This window comes from Entelurus aequoreus, linkage group LG25 (genome assembly GCF_033978785.1).
Source record: "Entelurus aequoreus isolate RoL-2023_Sb linkage group LG25, RoL_Eaeq_v1.1, whole genome shotgun sequence".
In the NCBI taxonomy this organism is placed as follows: Eukaryota; Metazoa; Chordata; class Actinopteri; order Syngnathiformes; family Syngnathidae; genus Entelurus; species Entelurus aequoreus.
In genome coordinates this window covers 42,338,511-42,365,617 of record NC_084755.1, presented here as the reverse complement: position 1 = coordinate 42,365,617, position 27,107 = coordinate 42,338,511, and the positions used below count along the sequence as shown (strand labels likewise).

At 37.8% G+C, this 27,107-nt stretch overlaps 2 protein-coding genes across 2 annotated transcripts in view; one reads left to right on the top strand and one right to left on the bottom strand.

The window, feature by feature from the left end:
- cramp1 (cramped chromatin regulator homolog 1) overlaps nt 1-10,046 on the bottom strand; it is a gene marked incomplete at its 3' end in the record, with an annotated part of 54,378 nt that extends 44,332 nt beyond the window's left edge. The window contains exons 1-2 of the mRNA XM_062036662.1: nt 9,876-10,046; nt 9,222-9,556 (exon numbers count right to left, since the gene is read on the bottom strand). Coding sequence (XP_061892646.1) covers nt 9,222-9,556; nt 9,876-10,000 — 460 coding nt within the window. The remainder of the gene's footprint in view (nt 1-9,221; nt 9,557-9,875) is intronic.
- A 2,335-nt stretch (nt 10,047-12,381) lies between these two features.
- jpt2 (Jupiter microtubule associated homolog 2) lies at nt 12,382-24,765 on the top strand. Its single transcript, XM_062036471.1, has 5 exons — nt 12,382-12,575; nt 14,733-14,884; nt 17,213-17,355; nt 20,825-20,861; nt 24,007-24,765. The coding sequence occupies exons 1-5, from the start codon at nt 12,520-12,522 to the stop codon at nt 24,246-24,248; spliced, it is 630 nt and encodes a 209-aa protein (XP_061892455.1). The 5' UTR covers nt 12,382-12,519; the 3' UTR covers nt 24,249-24,765.
- The last annotated feature ends 2,342 nt before the right edge of the window (nt 24,766-27,107 follow it).

The window sequence follows — 27,107 nt, the reverse complement described above, 5'->3', positions numbered from 1 at the left end:
GTTCCAGCCACATCGACCCCTTCTGAGCGCCTATTTTCAGCTGCTGGGAATATTGTAAACAAGAAAAGAAGCAAAGCAAGTAGACATGCTAACCTTTCTTCATTACAACTGTTAGTCACTCACTGGAATGAGTAGAATTGGTTATTGTGTACTGTGTTGGACTGGATGTTTATTTTGCACATTTTAAAAGCAATACTTAATGTTTACAGTGCTCCAGAATATTTAGATTGGCACTTTTTTGTATTGATGTTTATCTTTATTTTTGCACATTTTAGCAAATAAGCAATACTTTCACTTTTGTTGAAATGTTTACACTTTTGTTACAGAATATTTCGTTTTGCACTTTTTTGTATTGGATGTTTATCTTTATTTTTGCACATTTTAAAGCAAAATAAGCAATACTGTTACTTTTGAAATGCTTATACTATTGCAGAATATTAAGATTTGCACTGGATGTTTACTTTTATATTTGCACATTAAAAAGCAAATAAGCTACTTTTAATTTTGTTATATGTTAAAAGTTTTAAATGTTTACATTGTTAAAGAATATTTTGTCATGTTGTTGTCAATGTTGACTGAGTGGCCATACTTTTTTTTTGTAAATAAAAGCCATGCCTTTTGAAAAAACTGGCCTACTTTTATTTTTTCATCTTCATTTTAAATAAAATAAAATAAAAAATAATCGGTAAAAGGAAAAATAATCTATAGATGAATCGAAAAAAATAATCTATAGATTAACCGATTAATCGAACAAATAATCTATAGATTAATCGATAGAAAAATAATCGTTAGCTGCAGCCTTAGAACGTAGATCGACCGCTAAATTGAGAGCTTTGCCTTCCGGCTCAGCTCCTTCTTCACCACAACGGATCGATACAGCGTCCGCATTACTGAAGATACCGCACCGATCCGCCTGTCCATCTCACCATCCACTCTTCCCTCACTCGTGAACAAGACTCCGAGGTACTTGAACTCCTCCACTTGGGGCAAGATCTCCTCTCCAACCTGGAGATGGCACTCCACCCTTTTCCAGGCGAGAACCATGGATTCGGACATGGAGGTGCTGATTCTCATCGCAGCCGCTTCACACTCGGCTGCGAACCGATCCAGTGAGAGCTGAAGATCCTGGCCAGATGAAGCCATCAGGACCTCATCATCTGCAAAAAGCAGAGACCTAATCCTGCAGCCACCAAACCGGATCCCGCGCCTAGAAATTCTGTCCATAAAAGTTAAGAACAGAATGGGTGACAAAGGCCAGCCTTGGTGGAGTCCAAACCTCACTGGAAACGGGTCTAACTTACTGCCGGCAATGTGGACCAAGCTCTGGCACTGATCATACAGGGAGCGGACTAAGCTCTGACACTGATCGTACAGGGAGCAGACCACCACAATCAGACAGTCCATTACCTCATACTCTCTGAGCACTCCCCACAGGACTTCCCAAGGGACACGGTCCAATACCTTTTCCAAGTCCACAAAGCATATGTAGACTGGTTGGGCAAACTACCATGCACCCTCAAGGACCCTGCCGAGAGTATAGAGCTGGTCTACCGTTCCACGACCAGGATGAAAACCACACTGTTCCTCTTGAATCCGAGGTTGGACTATCCGGCGTAGCCTCCTCTTCAGTACACCTGAATAGACCTTACCGGGAAGGCTGGGGAGTGTGATCCCACCATAGTTGGAACACACCGTGCGGTTCCCCTTCTTAAATTAAACATTTAAATTAGTCAATTGGAATTTAATTGCATTTCATGCATTATAACAGTCTTTAGATGTTTTGAATAAAGAAATGTGTTAACATTACACAAATATGCATATCCGATTTGTTGTATTATTTTGTTGCGATAATAAATTATAGCTTTCTGATTTATATGAGAGAGAGAAAATAAATCAAATAAAAAAATACATAATGATGTTGACTTCTTTGTACATTTTTAGATGGCAAATATTGACAAGATTGAGTACACTTTGAAAATGATGCAGAATGTGAACTCAAGTGATCTGGAGCAGCTTGGAGAGATGATTAGGACATTTTAATGTTTAGAATGAACATGGTAGATATTTATGTCTACGTGTATGTTTTGCTTTGTTAACAATATATATAATATATATATACATATATATCTATATGTATTGTGAGCGGCTGTGTCAAATATGATACAAATTGAACATCATATATAAAAATGTGATTTGTTCAATAGGACCAATAAAAGCTCTAGTTTGAAATAATCAGAATTTTCTGTCAATGATTTAGTGGTTCAGGCTTCTTATAAAGTGCTAAACTTCATATCAAGTCTGCTGTTCTTAAATCCAATCTTCTCTTCTTCTAGTATTGATCGACTGCCGTTTAAAACAATGTTGGACTGATACCTACGGTATCTTGCGGATGGCAAACTTGACCGATGGAGTTGAATTTTAGGAATATAACTGGACATATGGATAATATATTCTAACGCTTGTGTTGACATTTCCTCTACTTTCTACCTTTATAGCTGAGGCGATTATATTCAGGAAGGTTATAAAACTGTTTTCACCCAATATCCTGGTCCTTATTTTAGATCAGTGTTTTTCAACCACTAGTGTGCCGTAGGACAGTGGTCCCCAACCTTTTTGTAGCTGCGGACCAGTCAACGCTTGAAAATTTGTCCCACGGACCGGTGGGGGGTGGGGGGGTGTATTAAAACAATTTTTTATTTTTTTTTTAACATAAATAAATACAATCATGTGTGCTTACGGACTGTATCCCTGCAGACTGTATTGATCTATATTGATATATAATGTATATATTGTGTTTTTTATGTTGATTTCATAAAAAAACAAAAAAATAAAACAAATTAAATTATTTTTTATTTCTTGAACCAATCGGTGGTTGGGGACCACTGCCGTAGGAGATTATGTAGTTTCACCTAATTGGGTTCAAAATATTTTTTGCAAACCAGTAATTATAATCCGCAAATGTGCCGTAGTTGAGTGTCGGTGCTGTCTAGAGCTCGGCAGAGTAACCGTGTAATACTCTACCATATCAGTAGGTGGCAGCAGGTAGCTAATTGCTTTGTAGATGTCGGGAACATGGTTTGTTGTGATCACAATATGGGGGAGGTATCTAATGCTTAAACCAAAAATAAACAAAAGGCGAGGGTCGCTCAGAAAAGGCATTGAAGCTTAGGGATGGCTATGCAAAACGAAACTAAAACTGAACTGGCTGCAAAGTAAACAAAAACAGAATGCTGGATGACAGCAAAGACTTACAGCGTGTGGAGCAGATGGTGTCCACAAAGTACATCTGTACATGACATGACAATCAACAATGAAGGATAGCGTCTGCACAACTTAAATAGTCTTGATTACTAAAAACAAAGCAGGTGCGGGGAATAGCGTTCAAGGAAGACATGAAACTGCTACACGAAAATACCAACAAAACAGGAAAAGCCACCAAAATAGAAGTGCAAGACTATAACTAAAACACTACACACAGGAAAACACCAAAAAAGTCAGGGCGTGACGTGACAGGTGGTGACAGTACGCCTACTTTGAGACAAGAGCTATACTGATGCATGTTTGGTTATGCTTTAAATTCATATCCAACACTTGCAAGAACGACTTTTTATTGTCAATATCGGCTGCTAAGTTTCATTTTTTTATGTTTTCTGCTGGTGGATTTTCTGCCTCTGGATTTTTTCAATGAAAAAAATATGCCTTGGCTCAGAAAAGGTTGAAAAAAACAGTTTTAGATGGGCCATAACAAATAACGCTCATTGAGATCAAAGACTTCAAAGTGACACATCGTCCAGCCCAGTTTGTGTCTTTTTTGCAACACTCAATCAACCTAAATTCACACATATTTGCTTATTACTTTTGTTAACATTTGACCCTGTTGATGATTAGACAAGTATATTAAGAAGTAGTATGTTCCATTGTAGGTGTTGATGATTAGACAAGTATATTAAGAAGTAGTATGTTCCATTGTAGGTGTTGATGATTAGACAAGTATATTAAGAAGTAGTATGTTCCATTGTAGGTGTTGATGATTAGACAAGTATATTAAGAAGTAGTATGTACCATTGTAGGTGTTGATGATTAGACAAGTATATTAAGAAGTAGTATGTACCATTGTAGGTGTTGATGATTAGAAAAGTATATTAAGAAGTAGTATGTACCATTGTAGGTGTTGATGATTAGACAAGTATATTAAGAAGTAGTATGTACCATTGTAGGTGTTGATGATTAGACAAGTATATTAAGTAGTAGTATGTTCCATTGTAGGTGTTGATGATTAGACAAGTATATTAAGAAGTATTATGTACCATTGTAGGTGTTGATGATTAGACAAGTATATTAAGAAGTAGTATGTACCATTGTAGGTGTTGATGATTAGACAAGTATATTAAGAAGTAGTATGTACCATTGTAGGTGTTGATGATTAGACAAGTATATTAAGAAGTAGTATGTACCATTGTAGGTGTTGATGATTAGACAAGTATATTAAGAAGTAGTATGTACCATTGTAGGTGTTGATGATTAGACAAGTATATTAAGAAGTAGTATGTTCCATTGTAGGTGTTGATGATTAGACAAGTATATTAAGAAGTAGTATGTACCATTGTAGGTGTTGATGATTAGACAAGTATATTAAGAAGTAGTATGTACCATTGTAGGTGTTGATGATTAGACAAGTATATTAAGAAGTAGTATGTTCCATTGTAGGTGTTGAGGATTAGACAAGTATATTAAGAAGTAGTATGTTCCATTGTAGGTGTTGATGATTAGACAAGTATATTAAGAAGTAGTATGTTCCATTGTAGGTGTTGATGATTAGACAAGTATATTAAGAAGTAGTATGTTCCATTGTAGGTGTTGATGATTAGACAAGTATATTAAGAAGTAGTATGTTCCATTGTAGGTGTTGATGATTAGACAAGTATATTAAGAAGTAGTATGTTCCATTGTAGGTGTTGATGATTAGACAAGTATATTAAGAAGTAGTATGTTCCATTGTAGGTGTTGATGATTAGACAAGTATATTAAGAAGTAGTATGTTCCATTGTAGGTGTTGATGATTAGACAAGTATATTAAGAAGTAGTATGTTCCATTGTAGGTGTTGATGATTAGACAAGTATATTAAGAAGTAGTATGTACCATTGTAGGTGTTGATGATTAGACAAGTATATTAAGAAGTAGTATGTTCCATTGTAGGTGTTGATGATTAGACAAGTATATTAAGAAGTAGTATGTTCTATTGTAGGTGTTGATGATTAGACAAGTATATTAAGAAGTAGTATGTACCATTGTAGGTGTTGATGATTAGACAAGTATATTAAGAAGTAGTATGTACCATTGTAGGTGTTGATGATTAGACAAGTATATTAAGAAGTAGTATGTTCCATTGTAGGTGTTGATGATTAGACAAGTATATTAAGAAGTAGTATGTTCCATTGTAGGTGTTGATGATTAGACAAGTATATTAAGAAGTAGTATGTTCCATTGTAGGTGTTGATGATTAGACAAGTATATTAAGAAGTAGTATGTTCTATTGTAGGTGTTGATGATTAGACAAGTATATTAAGAAGTAGTATGTTCCATTGTAGGTGTTGATGATTAGACAAGTATATTAAGAAGTAGTATGTACCATTGTAGGTGTTGATGATTAGACAAGTATATTAAGAAGTAGTATGTTCCATTGTAGGTGTTGATGATTAGACAAGTATATTAAGAAGTAGTATGTTCCATTGTAGGTGTTGATGATTAGACAAGTATATTAAGAAGTAGTATGTACCATTGTAGGTGTTGATGATTAGACAAGTATATTAAGAAGTAGTATGTACCATTGTAGGTGTTGATGATTAGACAAGTATATTAAGAAGTAGTATGTTCCATTGTAGGTGTTGATGATTAGACAAGTATATTAAGAAGTAGTATGTACCATTGTAGGTGTTGATGATTAGACAAGTATATTAAGAAGTAGTATGTTCCATTGTAGGTGTTGATGATTAGACAAGTATATTAAGAAGTAGTATGTTCCATTATAGGTGATGATGATTAGACAAGTATATTAAGAAGTAGTATGTACCATTGTAGGTGTTGATGATTAGACAAGTATATTAAGTAGTATGTTCCATTGTAGGTGTTGATGATTAGACAAGTATATTAAGAAGTAGTATGTACCATTGTAGGTGTTGATGATTAGACAAGTATATTAAGAAGTAGTATGTTCCATTGTAGGTGTTGATGATTAGACAAGTATATTAAGAAGTAGTATGTTCCATTGTAGGTGTTGATGATTAGACAAGTATATTAAGAAGTAGTAGGTTCCATTGTAGGTGTTGATGATTAGACAAGTATATTAAGAAGTAGTATGTACCATTGTAGGTGTTGATGATTAGACAAGTATATTAAGAAGTAGTATGTTCCATTGTAGGTGTTGATGATTAGACAAGTATATTAAGAAGTATTATGTACCATTGTAGGTGTTGATGATTAGACAAGTATATTAAGAAGTAGTATGTACCATTGTAGGTGTTGATGATTAGACAAGTATATTAAGAAGTAGTATGTACCATTGTAGGTGTTGATGATTAGACAAGTATATTAAGAAGTAGTATGTTCCATTGTAGGTGTTGATGATTAGACAAGTATATTAAGAAGTAGTATGTTCCATTGTAGGTGTTGATGATTAGACAAGTATATTAAGAAGTAGTATGTTCCATTGTAGGTGTTGATGATTAGACAAGTATATTAAGAAGTAGTATGTACCATTGTAGGTGTTGATGATTAGACAAGTATATTAAGAAGTAGTATGTACCATTGTAGGTGTTGATGATTAGACAAGTATATTAAGAAGTAGTATGTTCCATTGTAGGTGTTGATGATTAGACAAGTATATTAAGAAGTAGTATGTTCCATTGTAGGTGTTGATGATTAGACAAGTATATTAAGAAGTAGTATGTACCATTGTAGGTGTTGATGATTAGACAAGTATATTAAGAAGTAGTATGTTCCATTGTAGGTGTTGATGATTAGACAAGTATATTAAGAAGTAGTATGTACCATTGTAGGTGTTGATGATTAGACAAGTATATTAAGAAGTAGTATGTACCATTGTAGGTGTTGATGATTAGACAAGTATATTAAGAAGTAGTATGTACCATTGTAGGTGTTGATGATTAGACAAGTATATTAAGAAGTAGTATGTACCATTGTAGGTGTTGATGATTAGACAAGTATATTAAGAAGTAGTATGTTCCATTGTAGGTGTTGATGATTAGACAAGTATATTAAGAAGTAGTATGTACCATTGTAGGTGTTGATGATTAGACAAGTATATTAAGAAGTAGTATGTACCATTGTAGGTGTTGATGATTAGACAAGTATATTAAGAAGTAGTATGTACCATTGTAGGTGTTGATGATTAGAAAAGTATATTAAGAAGTAGTATGTACCATTGTAGGTGTTGATGATTAGACAAGTATATTAAGAAGTAGTATGTACCATTGTAGGTGTTGATGATTAGACAAGTATATTAAGTAGTAGTATGTTCCATTGTAGGTGTTGATGATTAGACAAGTATATTAAGAAGTATTATGTACCATTGTAGGTGTTGATGATTAGACAAGTATATTAAGAAGTAGTATGTACCATTGTAGGTGTTGATGATTAGACAAGTATATTAAGAAGTATTATGTACCATTGTAGGTGTTGATGATTAGACAAGTATATTAAGAAGTAGTATGTTCCATTGTAGGTGTTGATGATTAGACAAGTATATTAAGAAGTAGTATGTTCCATTGTAGGTGTTGATGATTAGACAAGTATATTAAGAAGTAGTATGTTCCATTGTAGGTGTTGATGATTAGACAAGTATATTAAGAAGTAGTATGTTCCATTGTAGGTGTTGATGATTAGACAAGTATATTAAGAAGTAGTATGTTCCATTGTAGGTGTTGATGATTAGAAAAGTATATTAAGAAGTAGTATGTACCATTGTAGGTGTTGATGATTAGAAAAGTATATTAAGAAGTAGTATGTACCATTGTAGGTGTTGATGATTAGACAAGTATATTAAGAAGTAGTATGTACCATTGTAGGTGTTGATGATTAGACAAGTATATTAAGAAGTAGTATGTACCATTGTAGGTGTTGATGATTAGACAAGTATATTAAGAAGTAGTATGTTCCATTGTAGGTGTTGATGATTAGACAAGTATATTAAGAAGTAGTATGTACCATTGTAGGTGTTGATGATTAGACAAGTATATTAAGAAGTAGTATGTACCATTGTAGGTGTTGATGATTAGACAAGTATATTAAGAAGTAGTATGTACCATTGTAGGTGTTGATGATTAGAAAAGTATATTAAGAAGTAGTATGTACCATTGTAGGTGTTGATGATTAGACAAGTATATTAAGAAGTAGTATGTACCATTGTAGGTGTTGATGATTAGACAAGTATATTAAGTAGTAGTATGTTCCATTGTAGGTGTTGATGATTAGACAAGTATATTAAGAAGTATTATGTACCATTGTAGGTGTTGATGATTAGACAAGTATATTAAGAAGTAGTATGTACCATTGTAGGTGTTGATGATTAGACAAGTATATTAAGAAGTATTATGTACCATTGTAGGTGTTGATGATTAGACAAGTATATTAAGAAGTAGTATGTTCCATTGTAGGTGTTGATGATTAGACAAGTATATTAAGAAGTAGTATGTTCCATTGTAGGTGTTGATGATTAGACAAGTATATTAAGAAGTAGTATGTTCCATTGTAGGTGTTGATGATTAGACAAGTATATTAAGAAGTAGTATGTTCCATTGTAGGTGTTGATGATTAGACAAGTATATTAAGAAGTAGTATGTACCATTGTAGGTGTTGATGATTAGACAAGTATATTAAGAAGTAGTATGTACCATTGTAGGTGTTGATGATTAGAAAAGTATATTAAGAAGTAGTATGTACCATTGTAGGTGTTGATGATTAGACAAGTATATTAAGAAGTAGTATGTACCATTGTAGGTGTTGATGATGCTTTGTAGAACATATGAAGAATGATGGTCACCACAGAAGGTGTTGATTATTAGACAAGTATATTAAGAAATATTATGTTAAAAGTGACAATGCAAGTTTTAGTGAGGTGCTTGCAAGTATTTTAAGAATGATTATGTTAAAAGTGACAATGCAGGATTAGAAGTGAAAGTAGAAATAATGAAGACTGAGGTACCTTTTGCTTTGGCCCCGCCATGGCCGTTGATGGCCGAGCCCACGGAATCCTTCCGGATCCTTTTGCTGGGAGGTCGAACGCTGGAGCGGAGGAAATGGTGCTGGTCGTGGCTCGGCGTGCTGGACTCCGCTAAGGCCGGGACAGGGACTGGGACAGGGACTGGGACTGGGGCTGGGCGGGTGGGAGCGGGTCCGGGTGGAGACTTCGAAGCGGGGCTGAGTTTAGCCGAGGCTTCGTCTCCCTTTGTGCCGCAATCCTCGCTCTCCTCCTCGGCTCTTCTAGACGGATGTGTCCTGCCGTCCACGGCGATGTCCTCCCTGGAGCCCGGTGTCATGCTGGCGGAGCACGGGGAGCGGGAGAGACAGAAGAGGAGAGGAAGATGAGCAGAAGAAGTTCCAAACACGACGTTCGCTGCTTAACAACATGGCCGCCATGTTTGTTTCAATCCTCTTGCAGTCCCGACAAAACAACAGCTAAATACTCTTTTCTCTGCCAATGGAGCTCACAAACACACATGGCGGGCTCGCCAAGCCTCACAATTCACACACTTCCAGCTCCATTAGCAGCAAACATTCAAATGCGAGCTTTCGACTTTAGCGCCTGTAGAAAGACAAGAAGACGGAGTCAAAGTCGTTATTTCCCACGCAATTTTACCCATTTTCCTGCTCTTCGGAAGTGGGCGACGTCTTCTTTCTCTTCACCATGACTCCGAGCGCTTCTGCCGCCAACAAGCGAGCAAAGCGGGCAGAATACATCCACCCAAAGCGGGCAGAATACATCCACCCAGACACGGTCGCTTTCTGGCCCGATCTTGTGCAGCAAACACTAAACTACTACATCCTAATACAACTCTGCACTTTTACTACATCCTAATACAACTCTGCACTTTTACTAAATCATAATACAACTCTGCACTTTTACTACATCATAATACAACTCTGCACTTTTACTACATCATAATACAACTCTGCACTTTTACTACATCATAATACAACTCTGCACTTTTACTAAACTACTACATCATAATACAACTCTGCACTTTTATTACATCATAATACAACTCTGCACTTTTACTAAACTACTACATAATAATACAACTCTGCACTTTTACTAAACTACTACATCATAATACAACTCTGCACTTTTATTACATCATAATACAACTCTGCACTTTTACTAAACTACTACATAATAATACAACTCTGCACTTCTACACTGGTCTGTCCAACACTTTTACTAAACTACTCAACAATTACAATGCCAACAATAATACAACTCTGTGCTTTTACTCTGCTCTGTCAAACACTTTTACTAAACTACTACATAATAATACAACTCTGCACTTCTACGCTGGTCTGTCCCACCCTTTTACTAAACTGCTCAACAACTTCCAACAACTGCAATATCAGCAATAAGCCACACTTCTTGCACCAGAGACGACAATAATAAACGTGTAGTCACCTACTCCTTGAAGACATTTATTGTCATATGCATCCTGCAATTGTTGACATTGGCAATCAGAATCTGGTGTATTGATGACACACTTATAATAATTCCATGCAGGCACATGTCATAGAGCTGCAATGTTTACAGTGCATTTTTAACTACAGTTATTATCTTTTAATGCTTGACAAGATCATACAAGGTTGTCATTGACCACAAACGCCTGTTTTAAAGCCTAACCAAGTTAGAAATTGCATTGTTGTAACAACATACTTTTCCAAATGAGAAATGGCACTGTTGCAACAATATGATTTTATAAACAGGATGCTGTTTGACAAGTGTGGATAAACATGATATCATGTTGTTTAACGTGCAAATATGTTGTCTTTGTAGCAGACAGGTCCTCTTAGATGAAAACCCCTGCAGTTTAAATGTAAATGATGTCTGATTCAGGGTGGACCTGCGTTTACAAACAAGAGACTAGTTGAAGCAATGATGATTGTAACAATGAACCTTAGCAGATACACTCACTCCCATTCATTGCGCATCTACTGCCAAGCAAGCTAACATGGCTAGCTAAGCCTTGACATGGGTTCTTTTCATTGATAGAATGATAATATCAGCTCGTGTACACGGATATCCCAATGGAAAACACATAGTCGCCCTCCAAAAGAATATTAACAATAAGAAATTACCTAAAAAAGAGCAGTTGTGGCGATCCGAGCTATCATTGCGAGCTAGCAGCGGCCCTCCGCCTGCTACACATGACACTTCATGTGGGTCACGCCCTCCACGCGCTTTGGCACGCCCACTACGACCCGAAAACAAACCCTGTGATTGGTTGGAAACACGGAGAGGGCGGAGGTTAATGTTTGTTTGACAGAAATCTCCACCAATTGGTAATCAGAAAAACCCTGCAAAGGACCAATTGTATTTGTCTTACTGTCGGGTGTTTAAAAACGGCCTAATATTCTTCACAAAGTGCGAACAAATATATAATTATTGGCCTTTTTTTGTGACACCAACGGAGATGTTTGGAGTAATTTTGTAAAGAGCTCCGCCCTGAAATAATTGACATATCGATTAACAAATTAACAAACGTTTGCTCATCGAGTGCGCTTGGATTCTATACCAGCGTAGGTAACCGTCTAAACATAATATTGAATAGATGATGCTGATTCTGAAGCATAGTTTATAATGACTGTTACAGTAACAATAACACAATCATCAAATCGAGTCAGTAACGTTTGCAAATACTTCAATGTACCGCGTCACATATGTACAGATTACTGACCGGTCATTTCAAGCGGACTGCCCTGTGTTGCAAAACAAGCGCACTCTCTGGCACCAGCTCGACAAGAGCCCAGTCATTTTCTCAATACCCGACCTGTTTTTTGTGCCTTTAAACAAGAATTAGAACTCTACGTTAAAACACTCTCTATCTCTAACAACCAAAAAGCTGTGAAAACGATGATGCTGTGTTCCAAATTTAAGTTATTTACTGAAATTGAGTGAGCCTATGGTTTTGCACTTTGTTTGTTATATATATATATATTGCATTCTATTTTAGTTACTTTGAATTTACAACCCCATGGCGCTGTTTTGTACTGTTTTTGTACTTACTCTGATTACTATTTCTCAACTGTTTGTAAATGTTGAAATTTATAAATAAAGGTTTATATAAAAAAAATAAAAAAAAGAGCCCAGTCATATTGTGCTGCGTCACTTCCGGGCGGGGCAGGGCCGCCATTGTTCAGTCCCGAGGCTGCTTGGGTGGGCGCGCGCCTGCTGACACAAGGAAGAACTTTCCAAGTCGTCCAGTTGGCAAAGTGAGCCAAGTTGACGTCTCACCGCCATGACTTCCACCAACATGTTCCAGGGGCTGGCCACCGGCTCCAAGCCCAGCTCCAGGTGAGTGTTAAGTCACAGCAAAGAGATCAAAAACAAAAACAATTGCTCGACTCGTCATAAATGTCACCTTTAGTTTTGGACTTGAAGCACTCCATTGTTACTAGCAACTATCTATATAGTATCATTACTTTACCAACTGTCTATATAGTACTTGAGTTACTTTGTGCTAGTTTGTTGTGTCACGTTAGCGAGCGTTGAGTTAGCTTTCATGCTAACCGCAGGCGTTGTCTCCTGCGGAAGTGACGCAGCCTGCGGGCTAGCTGCTATGCTAGGCGGCTAAATTGTACTCTTAGCTGCTATGCTAGGCGGCTAAATTGTACTCGTCAAATGTTGGTCATTTTCCTCTCTTGATTCCACCGCTACAGATAAGTTGACTACAGTGGAACATGTGTGGGCTTCTCCTAACCAAATAAAGTCTTGTTGAAATATGGCGCCATTTCTATCCATATAATATTCATGTATATGTTAACTAGCATACATGACGTCATCATCCTCACACCAACATGAATATCATACTAGGGCTGGGCGATATGGGCTTTTTTTCAATATCTCGATATTTTTAGGCCATGTCACGATACACCATATATATGTGGATATGTTTAGTCCATGTCACGATACACCATATATATGTGGATATGTTTAGTCCATGTCACGATACACCATATATATGTGGATATGTTTAGTCCATGTCACGATACACCATATATATGTGGATATGTTTAGTCCATGTCACGATACACCATATATATGTGGATATGTTTAGTCCATGTCACGATACACCATATATATGTGGATATGTTTAGTCCATGTCACGATACACCATATATATGTGGATATGTTTAGTCCATGTCACGATACACCATATATATGTGGATATGTTTAGTCCATGTCACGATACACCATATATATGTGGATATGTTTAGTCCATGTCACGATACACCATATATATGTGGATATGTTTAGTCCATGTCACGATACACCATATTTATGTGGATATGTTTAGTCCATGCCACGATACACCATATATATGTGGATATGTTTAGTCCATGTCACGATACACCATATATATGTGGATATGTTTAGTCCATGTCACCATACACCATATATATTTGGATATTTTGCCTTAGCCTTGAATGAGCACTTGATGCACATAATCACAGCAGTATGATGATTCTATGTGTCTACATTCAAACATTCTTCTTCATACTGCATTAATATATGCTACTTTTAAACTTTCATGCAGAGAGGGAAATCACAACTAAAAGTGTATTTATTAAACAGTTATTAGTGCACTTTTGTGCATGATGTCACTAAGCTGACATAAAAACAACACTAAATTAAAGTGTACTTTTTTTACAGAACGCACCTACAATAGTTTAAAACAAATAAATTGCACTTGTGTGCATGATGTCACACAAGATATTTCAATAAGTGTCAAATAAAAATTAGCTGCATAATAGGAAATCAAATAGTGTTCGTCCTTCACTATGTGGTAGGTTCCTGCGGACGTTATCTCCTTCTGATGTTGACTATTTTTTTCATTCGGTGTTGATCTGGAAATGGTTGCCTCTGCATTTTGTGGGTGTGGCACCAAACGGAGATGTTGACAGCAGAGTAAGCACTCTTCATTCTCTAGCAGGTGACTTTTCAAATGATGCTACATATTAGCAGTAATGCTACTTTATGTAGCAACGTTTTTGCCCCACACTTGACAAATTACGGTTGTCTGTTCCACATATTCCCACTTGAAGCCAAACCACCGCCAGGCGATGGACCCCCTGCTGTTTTTCTTGGGAATTAATTCTTCCTTCATTTGTTACCAGATTCGCACCTTCTTTCTCTCGTATTACCACTCGCACCACAGCTAACGTTACCCATACTGCTACCTGTCTGCTCTGGGAGGGCGTATACTTATGTGACGTATGTAAGAAGGTGCGCTTGTTTTATGTCTCTGTGAGAAGGAGAGACAAGAAAGAGAAAGAAACGCATGTAGTGTAATGCCCGCAGCTAAAAGCGTGAGAACGTATACTCCAATATCACCATATAGTCATTTTCTATATCGCACAGAGACAAACCCGCGATATATTGCCCAGCCCTTTATCACACTATGTTTGTCTTTTGAGATGAGGGCTGCTTGAATTGGATTGTTGTCTGCAGGGTGCTGCAGCCTCCAGGCGGTGGCTCCAGTGACCTGTTTGGAGGTTATGAAGAGGAAGCCCCACAATCTAGAAGACTAAACAAGATGGCCTCCAATGTGTTCGCTTCACCAGAGGAGCCCCAGACCGTACCCAGACGCTCCAACCCTCCCGGTGAGACCCTGCTGTCTGCTTTAAAGGACGGGGGGAATGTGTTACTTTCATGCCATAATCCCCTCGTACAAAGGTCTGCTGTTTTCCTCTGAGACCCCAAGACTCTTGTTGCTTTTGACTTGTGAGTCATCAGTTGTGTGTGGCCTATTTCAACTCATCGCCATGGAAACTCATGTGTTGACCGTTGTTGGGAGACAGAAAGTTTTGTCTTAGGACCGACACCCATTAATATTAGTGGAGGAGGCCAATAACAGATATTTGGGTATTAATTTGCAGTAAAAGTGATTTGAACATGAATAGTATATGTCAGGAAACAGCTGCACAAGGTTTGAAGCTGTTTTTTTTTTTTAAACCTACATTGTGGGACCAGTAGTGACATAATGTTTTATGTGGCGCTAATGTTTAATTTGCCATCAAAAATACCTCTATTACGTGTGTGCTTTTGAAATCATAGAACATCTCCTTGGACAATTGGTGACACTATGGCATTACTCTACGCCACAATAACTCACCATCCACTCCATGATTGTAGGGTTTATTGCCAACATTTAAATGAAAACAATTCTACGGAGATTATAGTTGACATCATTTCCTCCTGGATGTTACAGAAAGTATGATAATGTGTGAGCTGCTGCATGCTCTTCTTTACTTATATAATGATCACCTATTTGTCAAGATCTTTACACAAAGTTTGGAATTTGGGCAGAGGTATGGCCATGTGAGCGCTGGGGTGGAAAAAAAGGAACTTCTCAAGCCGTGCTTGAGCAGTGCTCATTACTACGTCACTGACTAGTTTTTGTATATACTAAATACTTCTATCTGCTCATGTATTTGTGGGGAAAAAAGGCTGATACCAGTATACATTAAAATGCCATATTTGGTCAGACTTATCATAGGTCCATCTCTAACAGAATCATTTTTTTCTTTGATTTTGAGTCCGTTTTCACCATAAGAGTGATACATAATTCCAGTGATAATGTTAATAGAATCATTTGGTTGGGTTACAAAGACTGTTAAAAATAGCTAACATTTTGAAGATGGTTGAACGGTTGCTTTATTTATCACAATTCTAATTAGACAAAAACACAGGATGGCGGTGTAACAATATTGATCAAATCTTTCCTACTATTGACTTTGACTTACATCCTGTGTCGAGGGGCTTATTTTCTGAGCCTGTAAACTAAACAAATGAGAATAAAAAATATTGATGTAATAACTGCAGTATCATACCCTGCCTTCCGCCCGATTGTAGCTGAGATAGGCTCCAGCGACCCCAAAGGGAATAAGCGGTAGAAAATGGATGGATGGATCATACGATACTAATATCAGACGATATTTGTATTGCTCCACTCACATCTGTTTACATTGAAGATCATAGCTTATTGTATCCTCCCACAGTGTGCAGTTTATTGTGTGTCCTTGTCCTCCAGTGATCATGATACTTGTACAACACAGTTAATTTGTGGCTAAGGAGGCAAGGATTGCTGACTTAAATGTTGTGCTGCACTGTGGGACGTGAGCTGCTAGAGAGGACACAGCTAGAATGTGTCATTGACATGCATCATTATCACGTTATGATGACTCTATTGTTGGACAATATTTGAACATTTACCCAATTATATATATACCCACCAACTAAATTTTAGAAGAAAAAAATGTTCCCATATATTAGCTGCATCAGACTTTAAGTCACAGATATATAATGTTGTGATATGACTTATTTACACAGAAATATTTAGTAAATGTTTATTTACATACTTTAATTGTTTTCAAACAATGTCTGTAACACGGCAGTAAAAGGGCTGATCAAACAAAACAGAAGTCATGTTCATGGACCGACTAGCTGCGCATGCTAGCTCTCCAATCAGCTAAACAGACTCAATAACTCCATGCTGATGTTTTGGTGAATTTACTGAGGAATTTGTGAAACTGAAACAATACAAAAATAATGTCATTGTAAGTTAATAATACTAACACAGACACTTGTAAACCTGTTAGCATATTAGCTAATGATGCTAGCTTGATTACATTACGATAGCATGTACAAATATCCATGAAAACACTCCTACAGACGTCACACATGGGACGCTTTAGTAAGTAAGAATTGTTTTAGTTATATTGTAAAACTTACAAACGTTGCTTGGAGTGATGAATGAAGAAGCCTTTTGAGCAGAAACGCTCCGGTTCAGGGCAGTAAGACCATATGTCCATTTTCAACCTGCAACACCTGCAGTGAGCAAACTGTCTGTTTTTACGACCAATGTTTTGTTGCAGTGGAGTGTACTTGATCCTGTTCCTGTATGGAATGTAACACTTGCTGTCATGTAGGTGGGAAGAGCAGTGGGATATTTGGGGACCCTGAACCTCCAGTCCACCAGCAGAGACCAGGTGCACCAACCAGCAGCATCTTTGCCTCACCAGACCATGCAGCGCCCCAAAGCCCGAGCAAAGCTCACCCCAACAAACCAAAGGTAAAGTCACTTATCCATAGTGGGAGGAGTCAGCAGAACAAATGTTTACAACTAAAGGGTGACTGAAAGTCCATTTTGAAGTCATATTTACATGACTTGTGTCGCCATGTCACACCCATCTAGAAATGTCTTCAATTCTCAATCTTGATGTGAGACAAGAACACGTTTTATTTTTTTTATGCATTCTAACTCGTAAATAAGCTCTTGTCAAAGTCAGCTAAAAATGGAGTCAAAGCGAGTCGCTCTGATCCGCCTATAAAACGCTTGGAAAACCCTCCATGGTTTTTTACACAAGCTGTAAGTGTATATGTCATGTAGTGATGGGGGGGTCCAGTGGATCTCCATGGCCTGGGCATGGAACTATGGAGGGCAAGCTGTTGTCCTGGCAGTGATATCATGGATTATCTGTGGGTGGTGTTCTCAGACATATGAACTATTGTGCTCTAGACATCATTCTACACCATACAACTTGTAAAAGCATGGAGGTCTACAACTTCTTTGTGTGTGTCTGAGCCAAGGACATTGCTATCAACACTCTCCTGGATGCTTTTTGTCATTTCATGCTTTAACTCTTTGTTGTTGCATGCACAGTTTACGTTAACTTTGTGTCTTGTGAGGACAAACTAGTGACCGCATATCCATTTAACAAACTGAATCATCACTGCTATTTTTCTTCTGTTGTCATGTGACACATTTGTCTACAAAATAAACAAGAGGGGAAACGTAGAAATACTTTTCCTGACAAACTATCATTGACTCTGACTTTCTGCTTTCAGTTTCTTAAAAAATAAAATACAATGAATATTAGGATAATACAGACCCCGTTTCCATATGAGTTGGGAAATGGTGTTAGATGTAAATATAAATGGAATACAATGATTTGCAAATCCTTTTCAAGCCATATTCAGTTGAATATGCTACAAAGACAACATATTTCATGTTCAAACTGATAAACATTTTTTTTGTTGCAAATAATCTATAACTTTAGAATTTGATGGCAGCAACACGTGCCAAAGAAGTTGGGAAAGGTGGCAATAAATACTGATAAAGTTGAGGAATGCTCATCAAACACTTATTTGGAACATCCCACAGGTGAACAGGCTAATTGGGAACAGGTGGGTGCCATGATTGGGTATAAAAGTAGATTCCATGAAATGCTCAGTCATTCACAAACAAGGATGGGGCGAGGGTCACCACTTTGTCAACAAATGCCTGAGCAAATTGTTGAACAGTTTAAGAACAACCTTTCTCAAGCAGCTATTGCAAGGAATTGAGGGATTTCACCATCTACGCTCCGTAATATCATCAAAGGGTTCAGAGAATGTGGAGAAATCACTGCAGGTAAGCAGCTAAGCCCGTGACCTTCCATCCCTCAGGCTGTACTGCATCAACAAGCCACATCAGTGTGTAAAGGATATCACCACATGGGCTCAGGAACACTTCAGAAACCTGATACAAAGTGGAAAAGTGTTCTGTGGTCTGACGAGTCCACATTTCAAATTGTTTTTGGAAACTGTGGACGTTGTGTCCTCCGGACCAAAGAGGAAAAGAACCATCCGGATTGTTCTAGGCGCAAAGTGTAAAAGCCAGCATGTGTGATGGTTTGGGGGTGTATTAGTGGCCAAGACATGGGTAACTTACACATCTGTGAAGGCACCATTAATGCTGAAAGGTACATACAGCTTTTGGAGCAACATATGTTGCCATCCAAGCAACGTTACCATGGACGCCCCTGCTTATTTCAGCAAGACAATGCCAAGCCAGGTGTTACATCAACGTGGCTTCATAGTAAAAGAGTGCGGGTACTAGACTGGCCTGCCTGTAGTCCAGACCTGTCTCCCATTGAAAATGTGTGGTGCATTATGAAGCCTAAAATAGCAGAAGGGAGACCCCCGGACTGTTGAACAACTTAAGCTGTACATCAAGCAAGAATAGGAAAGAATTCCACTTCAAAAATGTGTCTCCTCACTTCCCAAACCTTTACTGAGTGTTGTTAAAAGGAAAGGCCATGTAACACAGTGGTGAACATGCCCTTTCCCAACTACTTTGGCACGTGTTGCAGCCACGAAATTCTAAGTTAATTATCATTTGCAAAAAAAAAAAAAAGTTTATGAGTTTGAACATGAAATATGTTGTCTTTGTAGCATATTCAACTGAATATGGCTTGAAAAGGATTTGCAGATCATTGTATTCCGTTTATATTTACATCTAACACCATTTCCCAACTCATATGGAAACAGGGTTTGTACTTGAATGGTAAATACTAAAGGAGTAAAGTATATTAATGAGCCGGACATGTCAATCCAAGCAATAGCATGTCATATTTGCTAAGCATACTGGAGTGTATTAATGTCACAGATGCATCACGAGGTTGACTTTGTCCAAGAAGAAGAAGACTATTAGTCATGGCAGACTCGATGAGAGACAACAAAGACTACTTTGAGACTAATGATGATCAGAAACTTCTATTTATGATCCTGAATATAAGGAGGATGATCTACAAGTTTTAGAAGCTGTGTGCTAAATCCATGCAGCTTTAGTCAAACACTAAGCATCATGTAGCAGTATTGCTCTGTGCTAAACAAGATATACAAACATAATACAAGAATCACTTACTGTACAATGTCTGCTCTCACTGGGATGTTTATATATTCATGTTGACGTCAACAATTCATCACAATCATCACAAAGGGTTTTTAAAAAAGTATTTTTGTGTCTTTCTGGCCATCTCTGGGTGTAAGTTGGATGTCAAAGTTGACTACCTTGTGGGTTTATGTCCACATCCTTCTACTATCATCTACAATGAACTTTCACCAACTCCGAGGCCATGCAGCAGCTCAACATGTCAATATAGCAGCACAAGCTAGTTAGCTCTCTGTGATCACGGTGCCACTAAAAGTAGTTCCTCTGTGTTAGCGCTTCTAAGAATATTTGGTTAACATTCAAGTCACCAAGTGTAAATGGAGTATTGTTGGATGTTTTTACAATAGATGACTCCTATTATCTGCATTGTACTTGTCATATTTCACTCTGGGGACGGCGTGGCGCGGTTGGGAGAGTGGCCGTGCCAGCAACCTGAGGATTCCTGGTTCGATCCCCACCTTCTACCAACCTAGTCACGTCCGTTGTGTCCTTGGGCAAGACACTTCACCCTTGCTCCTGATGGGTCGTGGTTAGCGCCTTGCATGGCAGCTCCCGCCATCAGTGTGTGAATGTGGAAATAGTGTCAAAGCGCTTTGAGTACCTTCAAGGTACAAAAGTGCTATACAAGTGCAACCATTTACCATTTTATTTTTTTAAAATGCCTAGAAGATATGTTCTTGTCTCACATAGAGATTGTGAATGATCAGCAATTCCCCTTTAAGTGATAACCTGTTCATTGTTAGTAATACCGTAGGAAAAGTATTAATGTTGCACTTTGTTATAACTTTACAGCACAAATACAACTTTAGTTTGTTTTTCTAAACAGGACAATCTAACCGTCAGACCTGAAGCGGAATCACCAGGTGAGCACAAAGTTTCATCGGTAGAATTGATGTAACAAGCCAACTACAGGTGGAGATTTTGAGAAAATACATTTGCCTGCTTTCTCTCTTGTACTACACACTCACTCCTGGCTAGTCAAGTCCATCTTAATGTAGCAAGGACAGTCCATCTTAATGTAGCAAGGACAGTCCATCTTAATGTAGCAAGGACAGTCCATCTTAATGTAGCAAGGACAGTCCATCTTAATGTAGCAAGGACAGTCCAGGGTAGGTGACTCCATCTAGGAACTAAAGTGCAGGACTGTGTAACTAAAATAACAGAATATAACAAATGTGCCACTTTAGAACAATAATTTAGTCCAATAATATTTAAATCGTAATTACTGCATAATAATTATTCATTTCCATATTTAAAGGCCTACTGAAAGCCACTACTAGCGACCACGCAGTCTGATAGTTTATATATCAATGATGACATCTTAACATTGCAACACACGCCAATACGGCCGGGTTAACTTATAAAGTGACATTTTACATTTCCCGCTAAACTTCCGTTTGAAAAGGTCTATGTATGATGACGTATGTATGATGACGTATGTACGATGACGTATGTACGATGACGTATGTATGATGACGTATGTATGATGACGTATGTATGATGGCGTATGTATGATGACGTATGTATGATGACGTATGTATGATGACGTATGCGCGTGACGTCTATGTATGATGACGTATGTATGATGACGTATGTATGATGACGTACGTATGATGACGTATGTATGATGACGTATGCGCGTGACGTCAATGGTTGAAGTGGAAGTATTGGGACACATTGTATCCAATACAAAAAGCTCTGTTTTCATCTCATAATTCCACAGTATTGTGGACATCTGTGTTGGTGAATCTTTTGCGATTTGTTTAATGAACAATGAAGACTGCAAAGAAGAAAGCTGTCGGTGGGATCGGTGTATTAGCGGCTGGCTGCAGCAACACAACCAGGAGGACTTGGATAGCAGACGCCTAGCTGACGCTAGCCACCGACCGCATGGATGATCGGGTGAAGTCCTTCGTTGCTCCGTCGATCGCTGGAACGCAGGTGAGCACGGGTGTTGATGAGCAGATGAGGGCTGGCTGGCGTAGGTGGATAGCTAATGTTTTTAGCATAGCTCTGTGAGGTCCCGTTGCTAAGTTAGCTTCAATGGCGTCGTTAGCAACAGCATTGTTAAGCTTCGCCAGGCGGTACAGCATTAACCGTGTATTTACATGTCCATGGTTTAATAGTATTGTTGATCTTCTGTCTATCCTTCCAGTCAGGGGTTTATTTCTTTTGTTTCTATCTGCATTTAAGCACGATGCTATCATGTTAGCTCCGTAGCTAAAGTGCTTCACCGTCGTGGAGATAAAAGTCACTGTGAATGTCCATTTGGCGTTCTGGACTCTCATTTTCAAGAGGATATAGTATCCCAGGTGGTTTAAAATACAAATCCGTGATCCACAATAGAAAAAGGAGAGAGTGTGGAATCCAATGAGCCAGCTTGTACCTAAGTTACGGTCAGAGCGAAAAAAGATACGTCCTGCACTGCACTCTAGTCCTTCACTCTCACGTGCCTCATCCACAAATCTTTCATCCTGGCTCAAATTAATGGGGTAATCGTCACTTTCTCGGTCCGAATCTCTCTCGCTGCTGGTGTAAACAATGGAGAAATGTGAGGAGCCTTTCAACCTGTGACGTCACGCTACTTCCGCTACAGGCAAGGCTTTTTTATCAGAGACCAAAAGTTGCGACCTTTATCGTCGATGTTCTCTACTAAATCCTTTCAGCAAAAATATGGCAATATCGCGAAATGATCAAGTATGACACATAGAATGGATCTGCTATCCCCGTTTAAATAAGAACATGTCATTTCAGTAGGCCTTTAAATAGGAATAACAGACCAAATAAATGTTACACAGAGCACGTAACTTCCTGCCACTAAACCTGCAGAAAATACTTCTTCTCAGGTTTCTACATGTTTACATTGTGCACTATTTTCTTACACTTTATGAAGCATTTCTTACATATTGATGATTTGTAAGATCTTATTGTGAAGTCTTACACTTTATGAAGCATTTCTTACATATTGATGATTTGTAAGATCTTATTGTGAAGTCTTCAATGTGATTGTTGACATTGTTGGAGTGTTTCCATGTGTTGACATTTCCTTCCTGCCTTGATAGCTGAGGGAATATCATCACAGGAAGTTACATTTACAATGAAAATATAAACATTTCATATTTTTTTCTCCTGGTTACTGATTTCCATTGGTCATAAAAAAAAAGCAATTATTATGGATTATCAGCCATATGGCCCAGCCCTACATTCATTAAAAAATATAAAGTACTTTATTATTTATGCTTAATTAATTTTTTAGGGTTTTCATATAAAATGATCTGGGCCTTGAGTTTGACTCCTGTCATTTACAGCAGTGGTTCTCAACCTTTTTTCAGTGATGTACCCCCTGTGAACATGTGTTTAATTCAAGTACCCCCTAATCAGAGCTAAGCATTTTTGGTTGATAAAGAAGTCAAATACAGCACTATGTCATCACTTTCTGATTTATTAAATTGTATAATAGTGCAAAATATTGCTCATTTGTTGTGGTCTTTCTTGAACTATTTGGAAAAAAAAGATATAAAAATAACTAAAAACTTGTTGAAAAATAAACAAGTGATTCAATTATAAATAAAGATTTCTACACATAGAAGTAATCATCAACTTAAAGTGCCCTCTTTGGGGATTGTAATAGAGATCCATCTGGATTGTAATAGAGATCCATCTGGATTGTAATAGAGATCCATCTGGATTCATGAACTTCATTCTAAACATTTCTTCACAAAAAAAGAAATGTTTAACATCAATATTTATGGAACATGTCCACAACAAATCTAGCTGTCAACACTGAATATTGCATTGTTGCATTTCTTTTCACACTTCTTTTTGACAAGACATTTAAAAAAAATCTCACGTACCCCTTGGCATACCTTCAAGTACCCCCAGGGGTACGCATACCCCCATTTGAGAACCACTGATTTAGAGGTCTAAACGCTAGTTATTCTTCCAGTTTGTCCTTCAGGACTTTGGCCAGCATGCTTATTTTCACCACAAATGTATTTGACCTTGAAGCACCCGAGGTGGAGATCATCCAGGCCGAGGTCAAAGAGCAATGTGTGTTGGCGGCCAAGGAAGACCCTCCCGCTGCTGTTGTCGTCGCTGATGTTGCCCCTCCCCCAGAGCCCGCCTCCTCCTCCCCAGGACCTGATGATAACTCCCTGAAGAACCACGAGCCTCACCTGGGACCCAAGCCCCGCTCGCACAACAGGGTGCTCAACCCTCCCGGAGGAAAGTCCAGTGTGGTCTTCTACTGATCCACACAAAACCACCACCCCCCCTCCCCCTGTGTATCTTCTCTCATTCCAGCCCCTCCCCCACTCTTCTCACGGTTGTCTCCAATGTAGCTGAAAAGATCAGGAGGTCTTGTTCTTGAAGGCAAATCCAACTGAAACTGCAGAATACAATCACGGGTCAGCAATGGCCCCCAAAAGGACTGGAGCCCTCAAACTCCACCAGACCATCACTAAGAGCTCCTCGTCTATCAAAAGCTGTTTCAGGGAAGAAACTACCAAAAGTTGACATTGCCTTCAAGACTCCAATGTTCCGGCTTTCCCTAAAAATTGGGTGTTTTTTTCTGCCTGGCCCTCATTGCGTGCCCTCTTCCTTCTTTTCTTCCGCCCGTCTGTTTATGTTTTAAATTAAAACAGTTGGAGACAGGGAACCCTGGACAAGCTTGTGGCCCACCAGGTGAGCTATTTAGGTCTCCACCCACTTCACATTCAAGGTGTTCTGCCCACGTGCCTGGCAGCAATAAAATGTTTTTGCAGCCTTCTTCACCCTCATTCTGTGAAAAGTTACCTTCTGGCACATTTTACAAATCTTTTGTTTCTGCGCTTATGATCATTTGTGGATTTTCCCTCGCACACACATTTTAAAATGTTTTTGTGGAAATAGAAATATGCACTAACTTTCATGACAAAAAGGGCATAAAACAAAAGTTACAATCAACAGATCTGAAGTTGGTCCAGAGATTTAGGCGTTGAAAGTCAAAAAAAGTGACTTATTTCTTGGTTGACAGCCATCATGCAAATAGTTAAAAGAAACTGAAAAGGTGTGTTATTGTCAGAGGTGGGTAGAGTAGCCAGAAATTGTACTCAAGTAAGAATACTGTTACTTTAGAGATTTATTACTCAAGTAAAAGTAAGGAATAGTCACCCAAATATTTACTTGAGTAAAAGTAAAAAGTATGTTGTGAAAAAACTACTCAAGTACTGAGTAACTGATGAGTAACCTGTTCCTTTAATGACAACAACAAATAATGCACAAAAACATAAAAATAGCAATGAGCAAATTCAGAGTCAGGAATATCTCTTAAGCAACTAAAACAATAATATATATTAAATAATAATACATTAACATTAAAAAAAATGAAGGCAAATTGAGCCACAATAAAACAGCACCATAGGCTCAGTAGGCAGAGAGATTACAAAGGAAAATAACAAGTTAGCCTCTACGCAAACCATAAACTGATAGGTGTGGGCTGCACCTGGGAACACACTGATTGGTGTTTCTATGCAAGTGTGTGTGTGTGTGTGTGTGTGTGTGTGTGTCTGTCTTTGAGGCTGCAGTACGTTAATAAATGTCCCCACACAATGTACATTTGACAGTGATTCATAGCAGGGAAGCTAACATCAGCCTGTGGTGATGTTAGCCAAAATATCTACTAATGTTGCTTACCGCCATGTGCTTCCTCAAATTTGACGTTGAGTTCATGTAAGCTTAAGCTTGTTGTTTGCCGCTGAAACTTTATGTGTAGTTAATCATGTGACCGCCTGGCTCTGTTTGATTGGTGAAACGGAGTCAAACGTCACCAGTGACTGCATTTGATTGGTGAAACGCAGGCATGTGATAGATCCTACTTTGAAGGTCGGTCTGACAAAGCAAAACAAACAAAGCGTGCATTAACAGATGGATAAAAATCAGTAGCGAGTAGCGAGCTGAATGTAGATAAATTGAGCGGAGTAAAAGTAGCGTTTCTTCTCTATAAATATACTCAAGTAAAATTATGTTGCATTAAAACTACTCTTAGAAGTACAATTTATCCCAAAAGTTACTCAAGTAGTACCCACCTCTGGTTATTCATGCTATGGCGGCATCTTTTTTCCAGATGCTGTGGGTTGAACGTCTACATACACCATTTCCTTCTGTTTCGTGCCTTGAACCGGAAGCACAAGTGCCGTAGCATCTACTAGTGTTTCTACTAAAACAGAATATATTGTACAATATATATTGTATTTAGACAAGGCTGCATCAATCATTGAAATCAAATGTCTGCTTAATAGCAGCTACTTTTTTAACAACATACTATTGCAAAAAAACAACATTTCAAAGTGGAATAAAATAGCATACGGGTGAAAAAGTTGCCATTCGGGCAGTTTTCTTTCAAGCTGTCATTGCTCAAAACATGATCATGAATCAAAATCAATGTTATGAATTTTTGGTGTATTGGAGGCTCCAATGACTTGACATCAAATTTTAATTACACTTTGAAATATCTGTTGTTGAAAACATTGCACATTTTCTTTTTGCCATAAAAAACTTGAGTTTTCTATGACAAAAAAGCATAATACCAATAAAAAATGGTTAAAAACGTTTAATAAACAGATCTGAAGTGTATCTAGACCTCTAAGTGTTCTGTGGGAAAAAAAAAAGTGACTTATTTTAACACTTTTTTGAGTGAGGCCCTTTTGGATCCCTGAGAATTGAGTTGGATTTAAAAAAAAAACAAAAAAACGGTCATTGCTCAAAAAGTAATAAATCCAAATGTTTGTTTGGAATAATTGACTTATTGGCTGCTCCAGTCAGTGACATGTTGTCTTTGCCATCAAATACGTTTTTTTTATTTTTTAAAAAGGGCCAAAAATAAAAAGCTGTAATCAACTAATAGATCTGAAGCTGGTCCAGAGATTTAAGCATTGTAAGGAAAAACAACATATTTTTAACACTTTGTCATTGCTCGAAAAATAATAATGAATCAAAATCAATGTTATACATTGTTGACCTATTTAAAGCTCCAATGACTTCACATCAAATATTACACTTTGAAAATGTATTTTGGGAAAAATATTGCATATTTTGTTTTTGCCATTAAAAACAGGGTTTCTATAACAAAA